The sequence below is a fragment of the Artibeus jamaicensis genome, unplaced genomic scaffold, assembly GCF_021234435.1.
Source record: "Artibeus jamaicensis isolate MK-2021 breed Jamaican fruit bat unplaced genomic scaffold, CSHL_Jam_final contig_769, whole genome shotgun sequence".
NCBI classification, from domain to species: Eukaryota; Metazoa; Chordata; class Mammalia; order Chiroptera; family Phyllostomidae; genus Artibeus; species Artibeus jamaicensis.
The window spans coordinates 383640-401046 of NW_026521961.1; the positions used below are offsets into that span (position 1 = coordinate 383640).

The 17407-nt window shown below is 40.7% G+C and overlaps 1 protein-coding gene across 8 annotated transcripts in view; it reads left to right on the top strand.

Annotated features, from left to right (window-relative positions):
* The window catches only part of DUSP22 (dual specificity phosphatase 22), a 96556-nt gene that overhangs the window by 26195 nt on the left and 52954 nt on the right, over window positions 1-17407 (top strand). For all 8 annotated transcript variants that reach the window (XR_008392871.1, XM_053672554.1, XM_053672559.1 and 5 more), the window contains one exon: window positions 2207-2289. Coding sequence is in view for 7 of the 8 variants with exons in the window: in XM_053672554.1 (XP_053528529.1) it covers window positions 2207-2289 (83 nt within the window). In the remaining variant the exon portion in view is untranslated. The remainder of the gene's footprint in view (window positions 1-2206; window positions 2290-17407) is intronic.

The following is a 17407-nucleotide window of genomic DNA, read 5'->3' on the forward strand; positions in this document are numbered from 1 at the left end:
TTCTTTCTCCTTTTCCCTGCCTCTTCTCATCTATATGTCCATCCTTTTGAGTCCACAGATCAGTGCAGCAGGTGCTTTGAGTTAGGGAAAAGCATTACCAAAGAAGTTCTTTCCAGCCAAATGTATGTTTTTCTTGAGCACTTTTGTTGATAATGTTAATTTCTAATGCTTATTTGAATATATTGTTAAAATTTTATTGAGAAGAAATTCTGCTTTACTTTGCTTGACTGGCTTATTTTCCATACTCATTCCAGCATTTCCCACATCTTGGGACTGGTTACCCTTGTCCATCTTCTGTGTCAGTATAGAGTGCTAATTTTCTTTCTTAAGGAAGCATGTGGCTGTCACTTTGCCCTTAAGGGGACAGCATCTTACAGGAACCCATCTGCTGCCTTAGTGAGGTCTACCCAGTGTTGAATGGGGTATTCCTCCCAGCTAGGCCGGGACATTTAATAGCAAAGGAGAAGGATTTGTTACGTGTTTCTGTATCAGCGCCCCTACTGTGTGAAGATGACATTTGCTTCTTCAGAAGGCCAGCTAAATCAAGGGGTATTGGAGATGGGGAGGGTAAAGGGAAATACATGACAAGAGTCCAGGGGCCAAGGGACATGCCGAGAAAGAAAGGAAAAGAACATGGTTAGCTGTTTAAATTTACAAATCCAAATATGATCCCTGGCTAGGTAGCTCAGTTGGTTAGAGCATCATCCCAATACTTGAAGGCTACGGGTTTGATCTCCAATCAGGTCACATATAGGAATCAACCAATGAATTTATAAATAAGTGGAACAACAAATTTATGTTTCTCTCTTTCTCTCATATCAATAAAATAAAAATTAAAATCCAAACATGATAGTAATATGTTAAAGTGAAAAATTCCCCCAAAATCTCATGTCCTGATGAGATTTTGGTCAGCAAAATCTCCTCTAGATTTTTTTATTTGACTTCTAAACTGTAATCTCCCTATTGATTTTATTAATATTGACTTGTTACAATTGTGATGGCAAGTGGTTGCGAATTGTTTTCTAGCTTAGAAATGCATTAACATCTGTAGTTGTGGAGGGACACTGTCAAAGGTCATTCTCTGGAGGCTGTCCAGGGTTCCCATATACAGTGCACATGATTTTCTAGGATTCTTATTAAAAGTGCAGGTTATGATGTGTAAGTATGTAGTGGGCCTGGGAGTCTCATTTTCAGCATGCTTCCAAGTGATGCCCTGCTTGAGAGACCCAGGTTTGAGCAGCACAGGAAAGAGTTCTGCCCCTGTGATTCTGTGCTCAGAGAGAGCTGGTGTGACATTTCCAGGCTTATGAATATGGACATGAGCCAGTTGACAGCCCCATGGTCAGAGTCTTGCAGCTGCATCCATAGCTCATTACTGTAGTACCCATGGTTGTAGGCAGCCATTCAGAGACATTGATAATGTATAGTCCTGAAGAATCAAATATCCAATGTCATCCAGGAGCTTTGATGAAGCATTGTAGGAAGACAGGGTCTGTGCTTATGGGAAAGGGCAACTCCAAAGTGGTGCGTCAGTGTAGATGGCACCGTAATGAAACAGAAAGGAACATCGTCCACCAGGAACAGCCACTTCCTTTGGAGTCCAAAAGTCAGTTGTCTCATCAGTGGTATAGAGAGATCTTCTGTATTTGCAAGTGTATAATCTTATTCCCAAATCATTTTTTTGTTGTTTATCTTAATCTGTGTTACAAAAATTTGTTTATGGGGTGATGAAAATGTTCTGAAGTTAGCTTGTGGTGATGGTTAAACAACTCTGAATATGCAAAAACCCTTAAATTATGCACATTAAGAAGGTAAGTTTTATGGCATATGAATTATCCCAATAAAACTGTTTTTTAAAAAAGGAAAAATATATTTAAGCAACCATTGACCTTTAAAATCAAATCCTGGGCAGATTCAGAATCTGGAAGATCCTATCCGAGTCTCCAGAGCTGGCTTTGGAAGCTCACTGCCGCTCTGTCTCTAAAATCAAAGTAGTGATTTTAGATGTGCCAATCAGAAATAAATTTAGTTATCTGCAAAGTATATAAAAAGAGATAGCCCTAAATTTCCTACATCTAAATTACTCTGGGTATGGTCAATTATGAAGTTTTAAGAAAAATATAGAAATCATTTTCCATTTTTTCTGGCTAAACTTTAGGAATAATTCACTTGCAGAGAATATTGAACTGTCTGTCTTCTTTGTCAGATGCCAGAGATGCAGAGCAGTTGAGCAAGAACAAGGTGACCCATATTCTGTCTGTCCACGACAGTGCCAGGCCAATGTTAGAGGTAAGAGAGCCATGTGCTATGGGGTACCTAGGATGGTAGTGAAAGCAGCCATGTTCTCTCTGAGGCCGGTGTGCCCCTGAAGTTGCTGGCTGTATTAGTTTTGGCTTAGGCCAGACTTATGTCCATGCCCTGTCTGTGGAAAGGTAGGAGGAGGGTATTTGGTTTTTCTAACTGTATTCTTATTGCATTGCTAACTTGTCTTTCTTGGCTATTTGCCAAAAAATAAGCTGATGCTGCATTTATTTCCCTCTGGATTTTAAGGACATTTTAAACCCATTTCATTCCTTTCTAAATTATTTCCAGCTTTAGCCGTGGCTGGTATGGCTCAGTAGATTGAGTGCTGGCCTTCAAACCTAAATGTTGCTGGTTCAATTCCCAGTCAGGGCATATGCCTGGGTTGCGGGCCTGGTCCCCAGTTGGGGACATGTGAGAGGCAATGGATTGATGTATCTCTCTCACATTGATGTTTATATCTCTTTCTTTCTCCCTCACTTCCCCTCTCTCTAAAAATAAATTTTAAAAATATTTTTGAAATTATCTCCAGTTTTAGAATACAAAAGAATCCAGGCTGCTCATTTCTTGATTTTTTGTTTTTGTTTTTCATTTAAGCTCAGTTATTTACCATTTATTTACATTTGGGAATGAAAGACAATGGGAGATAAATTGTTCCTGGAGATTTTCCAAGGCTTTTCTGGTACAGAGACTACGGGTGTAAAAGCTGTTGTGTTTTTGATTTTCAATAAAATAGGGTGTATCCACCTCTACACTTATTTCAAAAACATCTTCACTATTATTGTAATAGATGGCTTCAGCTGTTGGCCAGGAGCAAAATCTGTTTGTCCCCTAGCCTTGACAGAGCAGAGACCAAGGTACCTTTTTTTGACAAAACAGTACAGTCATGGTTGTAATGCATATTGAGTTTTTCTATTTTAGGGTGTGGTGTTAGAGAGAATGCAGTGACTTGTTCTGAAGGAAATAATCCTAGTTCACGCTGTTTTCATTTAAATTCATATTATACAAGAATACATAATATATTTTAATTTTAAATCTGTTTTCCTTAGCCATTAGAGCTGCCAGATTGCAGTTAGTGTAAAACAAATGAAGACATGGAATGATAAGTGATTCTATTAGATGTTAATAGCACCAGAGAGCCATAGGTGGTAAGTAAAGCTCAGTTCATTTCCTTGTACTTCCTTGAGCTTGTACTTCCTTCTGGCGTTTTAGCTCATGGCTTTTTGTTAAGGAGCTATAATTTGTGTTGCATCAAGATTTTATTGAAAATCAAAGCAATAATAATAGCACATCATTTTTTGGCATATAACAATATTTTTGAAGATAGCTACTCCATTTTTCATCTATGAATGACATTTTATATTTAAAACATAACCAAGCTATGCCCACGATAAGTTAAACATAAACTGGTCATGATTGATTCCCTCTTAAATCATAACATGAGGCTTGAGGTTTCCTTTATTTTAATAAATGATGTAGATGTCCTTCATGCCCTCACCTTCCAAGCCTGCCTTCCAATGTCATATTGCATTTAGTGGAGCATGTTGTCATTTATGAATATGGCCCTTCAATTTGTTCACAGTGTAACTCCTCTCTAAATACAAGATCTTCAAGTATTAGAAATAAGAAGCTCCTGTCCTTAACTGTCTATCCTCCTCATTTTACACACCAGGAAATAAAGAGCTAGAAAGTAAAACAGTATAACTCAGCATAGAGACCACTGTTTGTGTAAAACCCTCAGAGCTTTGGACAAACTGTGTTCCATCAGTAATATACTACATATTTCTTTTATTCCCTCTATAGCTTAGTCTATAAGGACAAATTATGCCTTCATGAAAGAAAGAAACTCTACCTTTTCTTCATGGGGACGGCTGTTATTTGACATCCTATTGTAGTCTTCTGGTGCTTTTATACCTCAACTTGATAAAAGTACTTTCCAGTGATTTCATATTTATTAGGGTTAGACCACTATCTTAATAACATAGTACAATTTAATATCACCCCTCTTATTGTATTCATCTTTAACTTCACAAGTAATTTATTAATACATTATTATAAAAATTAAAACAATAGCTTCTCTAATAATGGTGGCAAAATGATGCACTAGAAGTTTTTGAACTGACATGTTCACATTAAGTTATTGGAATAGAGGAGACTCACCAGGCATGGACCAGATGTTTCAGACCTTGGTTTAGCCTCTGTCTTGTGCATGTAGGCAGACTTCTGTCTTCAATTTCAAAATCACTTCCAGAAGCCATGGTCTCACCCAGCCAGTGGTAAGTCAGGGTTGTAAGTCAGGTGGTTTGGAGTAAGCAGGGAAATAACAGGTGGATTATATTCTTCAGCAGTTCCATGTTATAGTGGCCCTGATCCCTAGAGGGAAATAAGAGCAGGGGTAAAGGTGAGAGGGCAGATTGTATGCAAGGCTGCTCCCCAACCTGGTGAGGGGCCCTAATAAAGGCTGGAAGGATAGAGAATGAGGGAGAAAAGTTCTGGGACCTGCTTCATTTTCTAAGAGCTTCAGAACTATGTATAGTTTACCTTATGACCCCTAACTCACTCTGGGTGGTCCTAGTTTGGGGCTGGGCTGGAAGATGGAGGGAGTTACTATCTAAAATTGAAAGCTTTCAGTCCTGTCACTTCCATGCAAGTTCTTTGAGTTCTTTGGTTCCATGAAACTATCTATGTATTGAGCAGTATGCTGTAGGTTCTTCTTTGGGTCATTTTCAACAAACATCTGAATGAGTTTTAAAACACTGGGTGCTTAACATCACTTAGCATTCTAAAGATTTTAGAATCTTTAGGTCTGTGTTTATTGTGATGAAAGCTGAGTGAGAGCAGGCAGTCATATTGTTCAGTGTGGTCTCTAAAACAGAGGCCATAGGTCAGGGACTCAGTGAGGCTTCTCAGAGGATAGGCTGTCAGACAGTAGGCCTAGAATATGATGCTTTGCAAAAAATAAGTAAGTTTAGGGAATTTAATACCCCTCTGGAAGATTCATGGTTTTGTTGACAAAATTAAAGTTCTCAAGTTCTGCATTAAAAACACATTTACCAGTCTTTCTGAGCAGTTTATCTATGGAACTATATTCTGCTGAATATGGTCATGGGGATGCAGATTAAGGAGGACCCTGGAAAGGGGCCTACTGCCTCTTGGAGCCTAGGGTAGGTCTCCTGGTTGAATGCTTCTTCAGAGGAATGCTTGTACACTTGGTAAGCTTAGAGGACTAGAGTCAAGGAGATAGCCAAGCCTGATCTTGTTACCAGCTGAAGCTTCCTGAGGATGAATTTTTGTGACATCCTGGTATAGGTAGAAGAGGCAGAATGTAAGGTTTCACATTGTGCCTTTTACATCATCTTGGGTACAATGTTGTAACACCTGGCCAATAGCGATACTATAAAATGCAACCACCATGAAAGTCCTCATGAATGTGCTGGAGACATCTTTAGTTACTATACATTTATTGATTTTATTTAGGAAAGACTTTAAGGAACTTGGCTGATTTTGGTTAGATTACATCTGATTTTCCATTATTTGGGTAATTTTTGGCGGGGTTTTCCAACATGGCGTTAGCAGGGTCTCACACTCTTTCCAGCAACCTGACAGGCAGAAGAATATGAAAGACATGGTTTGGGGGCCTCTAGAGTGAGTGGCTGGGCCTTGCCTCTGGTTATGGAATAGAGCCAGCTTGTCTCTGATGCTCCTTTGATGGATGAGACAAGATTACTTTATCCTCTGAACCAGGAAGTAAGGTGGTCACCTAAGGGAAAGATACCTCAATTATTCTCTCTTCCAATGAATATTTGAGGAGTAGATCTTCCAGAATGAAGACTCATAAAATTGGTAGAAACTTGGGGACCTTCATACTCACTGCAGTCAGCCCTAAGCTGACGTATGAGATTCTAAAGAGCTCTGACTCCATTTTCATGTCAGCTGAACAAGGTCCAAGAGATTACCTGTTTGACTTTATCACTGTGTGCACAAGGAAGGTGAAGTTCAGAGACATGAAGAAGCTTGTTCTCAACCCAGTAGCTGGTGTTCGGCTTTCTAGAAACCTGAATCTTCTCTCTCAGGCCAGAGATGTTTCTCAGAGTGCCTCATTGCCTTGGTCCTCTAATAGAGCAATCCCCAACTGTTTTGGCACCAAGCACTGGTTTTTTGGAAGAAAATTTTTCCACGGACCAGAGGGTACTGGTGTCAGGATAATTCAAGTACAGTACACTCAAGTACTGTACAGCCCAGTTCCTAACAGGCCCGGGCTGGTACTGGTCCACAGCCCAAAGGTTGGGGACTCCTGCTCTGATAGCATGACTGATGCCCCTGACTTTGCTAGCAGTATTAGTAAATGTTGCCATATCAGTGTATGAAAGTGCATGTTTCCCCATACCATCACCAACACAGAGTTTTATTCTTCTCAACTTTTTATTAGCAATGCTTTTGGTTTTTAATTGCCTCAAATGCCTTCCTCACACTGTTGAGTCTCTTGTCCTGACATTTCGTCCCCTTGAAGACAGGGAGTTAATGATTGATTTATTTCTTGAGCTCCTACTACATGCCAGGCCCCAGGGTAGGTGCTGGAGATAACAGAAGTAAATCTCAATATCTGCCCTGGCAAAGCCCTTAGTGTATAAACAACATGGTATTGTGGTTATTTTATAAGTATTAATAGTAATTACATTCAGTGAAAAAAGAGCTCTGTCTCAGGGCAGTTCCCTGGTGCTAGGAATCAAGTGGGAACAGAGATTGTGGAAACTCTGAGAACAAGGTCCCACTTCTGCCATGTAACACTGAAGATATTTGACGTGACCAGGCATTTGACTAGATTTTTTAAAAGGAGTAGAAATTTGGGAAATCTGGTCCCTGGCATTCCAGCCAGGAGAGGCTAGTCCTTGTGGAGCCAGGGACCCACATGACTTCTTGTGGGTCCCTGGCTCCACAAGTTCACACCACTCTCATTCAATCCTCCCAAAACTCTATGAGCCCATCAAGGCACATGGCATTGCCTGGTCCCTTCACAGCATAATTAGGCCTGAGAGGCTGCTCAAATCACCTGCTAGCAGGCAGTAGAGCCAGGAGGGAAAAGTCATAGCCACATACATAATTTCAGTAGGAATTAAGCACAGGCCTGTAATTTATAGCATATCAGTGGGGGAAACCCTTCATGTGTTTCTGTATTTAGGACTAGATTGGGAAGTTGCTTGCATTTGATTGAAAGTGTTTTCTTATTTGTGAGCTGTGTCTTTAGCACCTATTGACTGCTACAGATTTGAGAGGGGTAAAAACTCCTGTAACAAAGATGGTGCTTTTTCAAGTCAGAAACCTCATATTGTTTAGTGCTGAGGAAGTAATATTGAGTAATGAAAGGTTTCTCTCTTCCCTTGAAAAAAGAAACAGAACTCTGTCTTTCTAATGTGAAAAATTTCAGAGTTTGTTTCATTTTTCATTCTTGGTATTTAACCAGAACACCTGCAAAAAACAAAACTATTTTTTCACTATTAACAAAAATGCTTTAAAAAGTATTTGCTGGGCTAAAAACCCAAAGAATTTTAATTTTTAAATAATATATATTTTAGGATTAAACAGAAAAAATATTGAAACAGATCATTATATGTATACCAAATAGGTTTGTGAGCTTGAATTCAGCTTGGATAGTCTGTCTTAAGTTGTGACTTTGATATTCTGAACCACTTAAGTTGCAGCTTTTTATTATCATTTTTTAAGAATAAGATGTTTGCATGGGCAGGCATTTATTCCTGGTAATTTTGTTTTATATTTCCTTTAACACTAAAGGCATTCTTTTTTGAGGTGTCCAGGTCAAAAATTTAATTATGATAGTTTTGTTTGTAGTTGGCCAGTTCTCCTGGTTCTGACATTTATTGTTATCTATATGTCTTTTCTGCTCTTTTCATTTTACCATTTATTTATGAGGAAACTCAGCAAGGTAAGATGTTCAGTGTGTTTAGACTGTGGTACTGAGAGACTGAGGGGGTCCTGGAAGGGCCTCATTCCCCTGCTACATGTCTGTCTGGTGACCAACCCCATTTTTCTCCCTCTTAAGTTTTTTTTGCTTCTCAATTGTAAATTAAACCAGAAGTAAGCTTTTAAGTGGCATTTGAAGTATAAGAAACTATGTTTTTTTTGTACCCTTTCTTCTCTCATCCTTTCTTGCTCACCCAAGTACTACCCTCCCCACAAACCTCAGCCCAGCTTTCCTTCTTCTGAAGACATTCCTAGTGCCCTTCAACATCAGGGCTTCTTCCCCTTTTTCAATATTTGTGTTTGCACTCTTTGCTGGCTTGTGAATTGTGTGTGCTCTGTGATAGTTCTTTAGTATATCAAGTGGCTTCCTTAACCTCTTTTTTTATTTTTTAAAATATTTTTTAATTTAATTATTGTTCAAATACAGTTTTCTGTCTTTTATTCCCTTCCCAGCCCACGCCCCCCCCCAGTGCTCCTCACCACCCTCCCATTTCCACCCCCCTTAGTTTTTGTCCATGTGTCCTTTATACTTGTTCCTGTGAATCCTTCCCCTTTCCCCCTGAAATTCCCTCCCCTCTCCCCTCTTGTCCCTGTTCTTAACCTCTTTTTGATGATCTGTCTCTTCACTGCCTCTGCCCAGTTTCCTAAGCTGGTCCAGGCCTGCTGCCAGCAGATGCCACTTTTGGGATTTTGGTGTTCTCCTGAAGCACTCAGCCTGGTCTGCTACATGGTGTTTCCTCTTCAGATGCTTGCTGAGAGTAAGAGCCACATGCATTTTTCAACTCCATTCCAAAGTGAGAAATCATGCCTTTGGTGATTTGTGGCTCATTGGTGTGGGAGTGAGGGTTGAAACAAGAGCTGTGCAAAGAATGATTTGTTAATCACAAGTAATCTGTGAAGCCAAACGGGGTCTGGTTAAGTCAATGCAGCTTCATTTATGTGGGTTGTTTGTGCAGTTCTTCACTCGTAAGCATTGGCAGGTTGTAGATGCCCTGTTTTATGGAGCTGTTGTGGCCCATAGTTCAGGATTATTTCTTGCTAAATTATTATAGCCAAGAGTCTCCTGTGAAACTTGTATGACTTTCTGATTGATCTCTTGAGAGCCCTTCAGTTACCTTTGGTTTTCATTAGAAGCTTGGTCATGCAAGGAGGACAATATATGAAAGACACAGCCAGTGAATAATAATTTGAAAGATTTGACACAGACAAGACAGGATGCTCAAGGTAGGGGCAGAGTTGGTTGAAATGTTGTCTCATATTTCAGGGAGGTTATACCAGATCAGGAAGAGCTGAAAGAACATTCAAGGCACAGGGGCATATGTCCTGGCTCATTAGGGAGAGCCTTGTACCCTGTGATCCTCCTCTGGCGGCCACTCAGACTGCAGGACCTCACCCCCAGCTGTGCCTTTCTACCTGTTGACCACATCAGTCCTCAGCCCTCAGAACCCACGGGTCCATCCTGTCCAGGACCTTCAAATCACGGGAGCTATAGGCCACGTTCCTCCTGGCACAAGAAGGATAATTGCTCAAAGCCACATGCTGTGACTTCTACACAGAAGGGACTGGTCAGGTGTGGTATATCCATATTAAGAAATGCCCTGCTGCAATTCAAAAAGAAGAAGTTTTATATGTGTGCACAGAAAAAGATCACTAACCAAAAAGAAGCTGTAGAATAATATCTATAATATGATCCCATGTAAGTAACATTATCAATTATATATTTCTGCTCTACATATAAAAATGTGTAAATGCACACATAAGGGTTTTAAAGGACCATATCAAACTCTAAGAATGATAAAAAGAAGTAGGTTAGGAGAAGAAAGTGGGAAGGATGAGTTTCAATTTTTTCCTTATAGTTATTTATTTTATATAATGTGAGTATCTTCATTGTATCTCTCTGAATGAAGAAAGGTGGGGCAGGAAGATAAGCAGGAAGGTGGACATACTCTTGACGTCATTATAATGATAGGTAGATTGCATTCAGGTGTACAGGCTTGGCTGGAATAGGTTCTGTGTTTGCTAACAATGGTTCCCATGAATTCATATGTGAATGTGTGACATCAGACAAGCTACATTCCTGTTGTTCATGGTCAGGAGGTACAAAGCATTCATTTCAGTCATCTCAATCTTTAAAAGAAGATAACCCAAGACAGATTTTAAATGTATACATTTTATTTTCTTATACTTCTACTGTATACTTCTGTCTATTTCTGTCTACTTCTACTTGACTATTTCAGTTAAAAGAGTTCATGACTTTTTGAGGATTCATAGTTCTCCTAGTTATATTATAGCTTGAAGCATTGTGCAAGATTTCCTATTTGAATTGGCCATCCCTTCCAATGTGGATGATTTCAATTACTTTACTGGTATCACAAAAAGCACCATACTATCAAATCACTAATGAGGTACAGGACTTTTGCAAACAAGTCATTGTGTGACCTGGAATGGTTGTCAGATTGACAGTTGTTTCCAGTGAACCTCAGTTGTTTTCACCTCTCTAGGAAATTCTCTTTGATGCTGCCCCAAAATCAGTGGTATCTACTATACCAAAGGCTTGCAGCAGCTTTTATGTGTTGAGGTAAATTTGTTTGAAGACAACCTCAGACTTAAATAGAAATGACTCAAATAGAAATGATTATGGTAGGTATCGAAAACTGTCTAGTAATTGCTGTTTCTCGAATCAAGCTGCATCTGAGTTCCTTGTGTGTGGGCAGTCAAGTGCATAGAATGCAGCTCCATCTGGCTGCTGACCTTTCTGTAGCAAACTCACTTGCAAATGGCTTCTAAAGCCAGATCTTCTAGTACTTTCTTGATTCTAGAGAGGAATTGCTGTTTTGTCTATATGAAAGATCTGTGTTAACCTTCCTGTTGCCTGGCTTTCTAGGGCCCTCTATATTTCAGCTGTGTGCCCTCTCTTTCACAATTACCAGTCCCCACATAACTGAAGAGTTCCTCAAAATACTTCCAAGACTTTTTTTAAGTCTTGTTCCCAGTTTCTAGAGTGTTTTCAGCACATGGTCTCCTCTCTGTGCTGCAGCCAGAATAATGATATACATTGATACAGCAGCACCTAGATTACCAGGAAATGCTGAAGAGTGCATGGCATGGATGGTATGGTAGAGACTCTGTCTGTTCATACAACATCCTCATGCCCATAAGCTGGGGAGGTGGGTAAAGAGTAGTGTTGAGGCAGCCTTGTATGACTAGTATGATTTGGTTCAGTGGGGAGCTGTGTCTCAGTGAGAAGAGCCCTTCCAGGCTGGCTAGGAAGGGAGGAATAAACCCAAACCCATTGGAGATGTGCAGACAACAACTACTTATAGAATGAAGAAGGTAGTCAGCCTGGTGGGGTGAAGATGGTACCATCTTCAGTTCTCCTTTTAGCTAAATTAAAAGTTACTCCTTCAGATTCAGCAAATGTTCATTGAGTAACACCTTGTACCTGGGATTGGGGGTAAACTACAAAGAGAAGTAAGATGGGGCCCAGCATTAAGAAGGGATAGGCACAGAAATACAACAGTACAAAATTGCAAATACATAACAGAGGTAAGGATCCCAGGAGAAAATGACTAACCCTGCCAGGTCAGTCAGGCGTTGCCAAAGAGTTGACACTTTTGTGTTATCCTAAAGAATCACAAAGATTTGCTAGGTAGTTAATTATAAGAATGAACAGTTGGGATGGGGTAGGCATCTGAGTAAGAAAGCAAACATGCAAGGGCACTGGACATGCAGAGGCAAGGTATGTTCTGGGACTCATGAAGGGCTCAGTAGAGCAGGTGTTTAGGTGGTCAGGCTGGAAAGACAGGATCATAGCAGATTAGGAAGGGTTTTATTTGTTAAGACTCATCTTTATCTTGTGTGAAGCAGAGACTTAGCAAAAATTTTTGACCAAAATCAGGTGACATGTTCAAATTTATTTTTCGAGGATTTTGATTAGGGAAGGAGATAGAGTAAGGGAAAGTGATATCAAGGAAGCTAATAGGAAGCTCTTACAGTAATCCTGGTCAGAAGTGATGAGAAGTGAGTACTAGGGTACTGGGGAGTAGGATTTTTTTGTAGAAGTCATTTCCACAAAGAGACACAGCAAGGTTGAAAATTAAAGGATAGGAAAAGAGTCTTCAGCATACATCATCCAAAAGAAACGTGGCATAGCAATAGTTTTATCAGATAAATAGAATTAAAAGCAAAAGAAAAGAAACATAAAACAGCTTCAAAATATAAAAAGATATTTCTCAATTGGAATGAATAGGAATTATTTACTGGTTAGACATGGGAAGTGAAGCAGTGGAGAAGTTCGGGGTGCATAAGGTTACAGCTTGAGGGCCTGAAAGGACAGCTGCACCACCAGTGGATATGGGAGCTCCAGAAGGCAGAGATGGAGTTGAAAATGGACCAAGCTCAATTCTGGGTGAGATGCTCATGTGATATTCCCAGTTAGATAGAAATGCATGTACAGGGCTCAGGACAGATTTAGGCTGAAGATGAAGATTTCCGCATCATCAGCTAAGCCATTGGGCTTGAGTAAAATCATGCCAGAAAATGCTACAACACAACTAGGAGGCTAGCAGATAAACAGAATCCTGGGAGGGTGGAAGCATCTGGCCTTAAGTGGTGGTATATCATTTAAAGTGTGTAAACACACGATCCCATTAGTCATCACATATTGTCAGGTGAATACACCTTGATTATTATTCCTAACACCCCTTCATGGGTTCTAGTAGTCTCAACTGGTTGAGTATCGTCCTTGAGGTTTCCTGCAGTGGCACTCTAGGGAACAGAGGGTGTGGAGAACAAAAGCTGTGGGGCAGATATTCTGTAGTTCTTTGGCCATTAATCCTTAAGAAGAAGGCTTTCATGCATTGCCATGTTAGGTGCTGTGGACACTAGGTGGGGCAGTGTAAGTTTCATTGGAGTGTATCTGGAAAGCTTTCATAGGGGTGCAGTTTTGCCAAGGAGTTTAAAAGGGAAGAGCAGCTTAGAGAAAATAACCTATGGAGGGCAATGAGTTTCTGGTTTCAAGTCAGGGCATCATAGCATGTGATTACAGAGCAGCAGGAACCCTGAGTGTCCTGGGGGTGGTGGCATGCCCAAGGATGTCTAGCCCAAGAGAGCAGAATTGGTGGCAGACTCCTTGGGTGAAGGGTCTTTCAGTGTGCAATCAAATATTTGAGAAGTTCCAAGTGGTTGGTTAAGATCCAAAGCAGAGTTAATGGCTCTATCAGTGCCATCACTGTTTTTAGCCATAAGAAAAGTAATAACTTGCATGTAGCCTGGTTTACTGAAGTCTGGTTTAAGCAAATTTGCCATTTTCAGGTGCTCATAATAATTCATTGCTGGTAGGCACTGCAGGTGGATCTTGTGCCTGTCACACCTGCAGGGGAAGTGGTCCAGCCTGATTTGAAAAGCCTGAGAGTGAAGCAATAGCATCTAGCTAGTGTCATCACTTGGGCACCAGGTCGTACCCACACTGCTTTTTGCAGTGCTTTTCCCTCTCTATGGTCTGACTCTTGGGATGTTTTGGAGACCTTTGCATGTGTGCTGGGGCAGAGCTTGGTGTTCATCCCCAAATAAGAATTGAGAAATCATTTTTCTCTTTTCAGCTATCACCACAACTAGTACAGATGTTAAATCTCAGTATTCATTATTGAGTGGGACATCTTCAGAAAACAAAGAGCATGCATGGTGACAGGTCAGGCTAGCCACACCAGAGCTGCTTACGGCACAGGGAGAAGGAGAGGAAGTACATGCATCTGAGTCTGAGTTACAGCCTCCTTCCTTTGAGGGCTAATGTGTAGACATGCCTATTTGCTTCTCAGATTTTTCCCCAACTAAAGGGAGGTAATTTGTAAGTCTCTTTCAGCAAGAAACACAGCCACCTTCCAGAGAAAGGAGAGGACATGTGGGAAAGCTGCCAGTGGATCATCCCTTTATCATTTTCATGGTTGCAACTTTCCTGACATTGTGTAATCATGGGGTAAGGCATCTCAAGCTCAGACTTTGGCTTGAGCCTTCTGGTCCTGGAACCTTTTCCTAAGCAGTGTCTTAGAGATCATTTCCAAGTGCACTGGCCTTTAGAGCAAGCAGTCAGAGCCTAGCAGTGAGACCAGTCTGACTTGAATGTACCTATTTAATGAAATACGTTGCCACAGAGTACCCAAACAGAAGGCAGTTCCAAATATACTGTAAATGATTACTAATTTAAACTGCATTATAGAACACTCTGCATCAATGCCCTAAAGACAAAATAAATCTCATAGCTAACAAAGTAAGAATTTCATTTTTAGGCATTTGATTTTTTTAAATGTTTTTTTAAAACCTTTTCTGATGGAAGTCTCTTTTGCTGCTGCTCTTGCATTGCAATGGCATTGTGGTTGAATGGTTTCCACCAGTCATCTCAAGGCCCTGCTGACCTCAGTGAGAGACCTCTGGCCTCCTTGATAGTCCACATTCATCTCTATCTTTGTCTCTATCTCTGTCTCTATCTCTATCTCTAATCTCACTTTATCTCTAACTTTAGCTGTCTCCCTCCTTGAGAGTTCGCCTTGCACAGGCTCTAACCAGGGTTACTTGAGACTTCCTTCTGTGCCCAGTGCAAGAGGATGCAGCTGTCAGAGTAAAAATAGCCTGCCTGTTGGATTGCTTTCCATGGCAGCCATGGGGTAGAGAAGGTTTGGTTGAAGGGCTGCCTCTATGCAAGAAAGGACTTGGAACACTGACCAGCCAATACTTAAAGCAGAACAAGGAAAATGATCCCCTTTCATGTCGTATTGGGGAAACAGAACACCTCACACCTGCTGTCTGTGACTGTACCATGAGACATAGAAATTTAGTGCAATCTCTAATAACTCACAGCCATGTGCATTGTAGAGGGATGCTCTTCCTTGTATTTAGGAGAAACAGGAGAGTTTCTGTCCTCTGGTTTTACTGTAGCCCTTCTTGTGCAGCTCATACACTGACCTACCACGTGCATCCTTCACATATTGTTTGCCTGGCCATGTAGGACTGGTCAGCCCTCTAGGGCAGTTCCCTATTCTGTGTTAGTGTTTGCTTCATTCCCGAAACCATTTCTAGGGTCTTATCAATTCCACATGGAGGATGTGACATGGTGCCCAAGAGACTGTGAATGTTTTTTAGAAAAAAATCTTCTTCAGGGCTGTGGATTATGTCCAAGCCTGAAGGCAAATGACAATCTACAAAGTTGGTAACTCACTCTGCAGTATATTTATCATTCTATTATTAGTGACAGGGTCTGATACTTCATGTGTTTAGTAATCTATGAAAGAGACTACATGCAATGTTTCCAACAAGTTTATGTTGCTCCCTGAGGAGAGAGCTTGCTGAGGTGAGGGTGGCTCTGGCAGGTGTGCACTCGTGCAGATCTCAGAGACAAACTGTCTGCACTGGTTCTCCAGACTCATCTGCTGTTAGCATCCTGCGGCCTGGTTTTTACCATGCTATGTTTGCCATCAAAGTAGAGGCCATAGACAACACCCTTGCCTTCTACAATTTATTTAGCTTACAAACTGCATTTAATATATTGCATCTAAATTCCTTGTTTAAAAAGTTTTTTATTGCAGTGAAATTCTTCCTTCTCTTGCAGAGTAAGGAAGAAAGCTGAGCACAACTAATGAGTGAAATGGCAATTCAAGAAGGCAGTGTGCTAGATCAGATATTTAAACATAGAGAGAAAATATGATACACAGAATGACTCCAATGACCAAAATGACTTTGTGAAATGTCACTATATAGATCAGAGCTTGACCCACTTTTTCTCTCCAGGGCCAGATAGTAAACATTTGGGCTTTTGGGGCCCTAAGGTTTCTGTGGCAGTACTCTGTTGTCCCTGTAATGTGAAAGGAACTCAAGACAATATATGTCAATGAGCAGACATGGCTGTGTCCCAATAAATACGGTCTTCAATTTGCCTGCGCTAGTCTTCATGGCCAGGTGGCTGGGACCATAGTTGGGATAGACCTCACTGACTGGGCCAGCATCTTCTGGGAGCCTGTGTTTGGTCTAAAACTTGGAGTCATTTAGTCTACAATTTAATGTAATTCCTGAAATTTTCTGAGCATTTTGCCTGCTTTCACATTAGTTGTAGTTTTTTATTGTTAATGAGACCACGTAGAGCATGTAGAAAATTAGATAGCCTTTTAGATCACCTTGCACCTTGCCTGCCTGCCTGCCTGTCTGCCTGTCATGGACTTTGACTCTGGAGCCAACTCTAGGTGCTAAGCCCAGCCTAGGGGCACATGGGATTGGTAGCCCTGTGCTCAAAATTGTAAAAGCAATCTCTCTTCCCATATATCCCTTCCTGTACTTTGTAACATTTATTGATCTTTGGTGAGGTCCTAGGATACGGAAAGAAAGATGACTAAGATAGGATCTGTGCATTGAAGGAATTTGGTGTCTAATAGGAAGTCTGACCATTCACAAACAATTATTGTCCTCTGTGCTGGGTTCTTAGTGCCTTTGTGCTAACTTAGTGCTGTGTTGTATGTAGTGAGGACCTTCAGAATAGGGAGCTAGAATCAGTCTGAGGGGAGGGAGATGAGGCCAAGGAAGGCTCTGTGCACAGGCTGGGGGTGTCACCTCAGGGGAAGTTTTACTGGGGAAGTTCTGGAAAGAGTCCTGAAGGAGAAGGGTATTCCAGAGAGAATAATCCACAGGAAACCTGGGGAGCGGTAGGCAGGAAAGTACAAGACATTTGGGGAGACTCACAAGCAGTTCAGAATGCCAAGAGTTTGGTGAGCTGAGGGAGGTAGCAGGGAAAGAGCATGAAGGTGAGGTTAGGAGGTGAGCTGTGGACCTACATTAAAGGACTTTGGAGTGAGTCTTCTTTACTTGCAGACAGAAAGGACCTGCTGAATTTGTTTTAGTAGCCAAGACACATGACCAAATGAAAATTTACCTTTTTATGTTTTACAAGGGGAATCTGTAGAATGCTCATGAAGTTTCTACTGCTGATTTCTCATGATAATTCCTAAGCATGTTTTCATTCACAGTAATTTTTATATGGTCATTTAGTAATACTGTGCAATTTATTAATACATTTCATAAGCAACATTTTTTAAGTAATACTTAATTTTAATAAGTAACATTTATTAAGTAATACTGTGTAATTCCT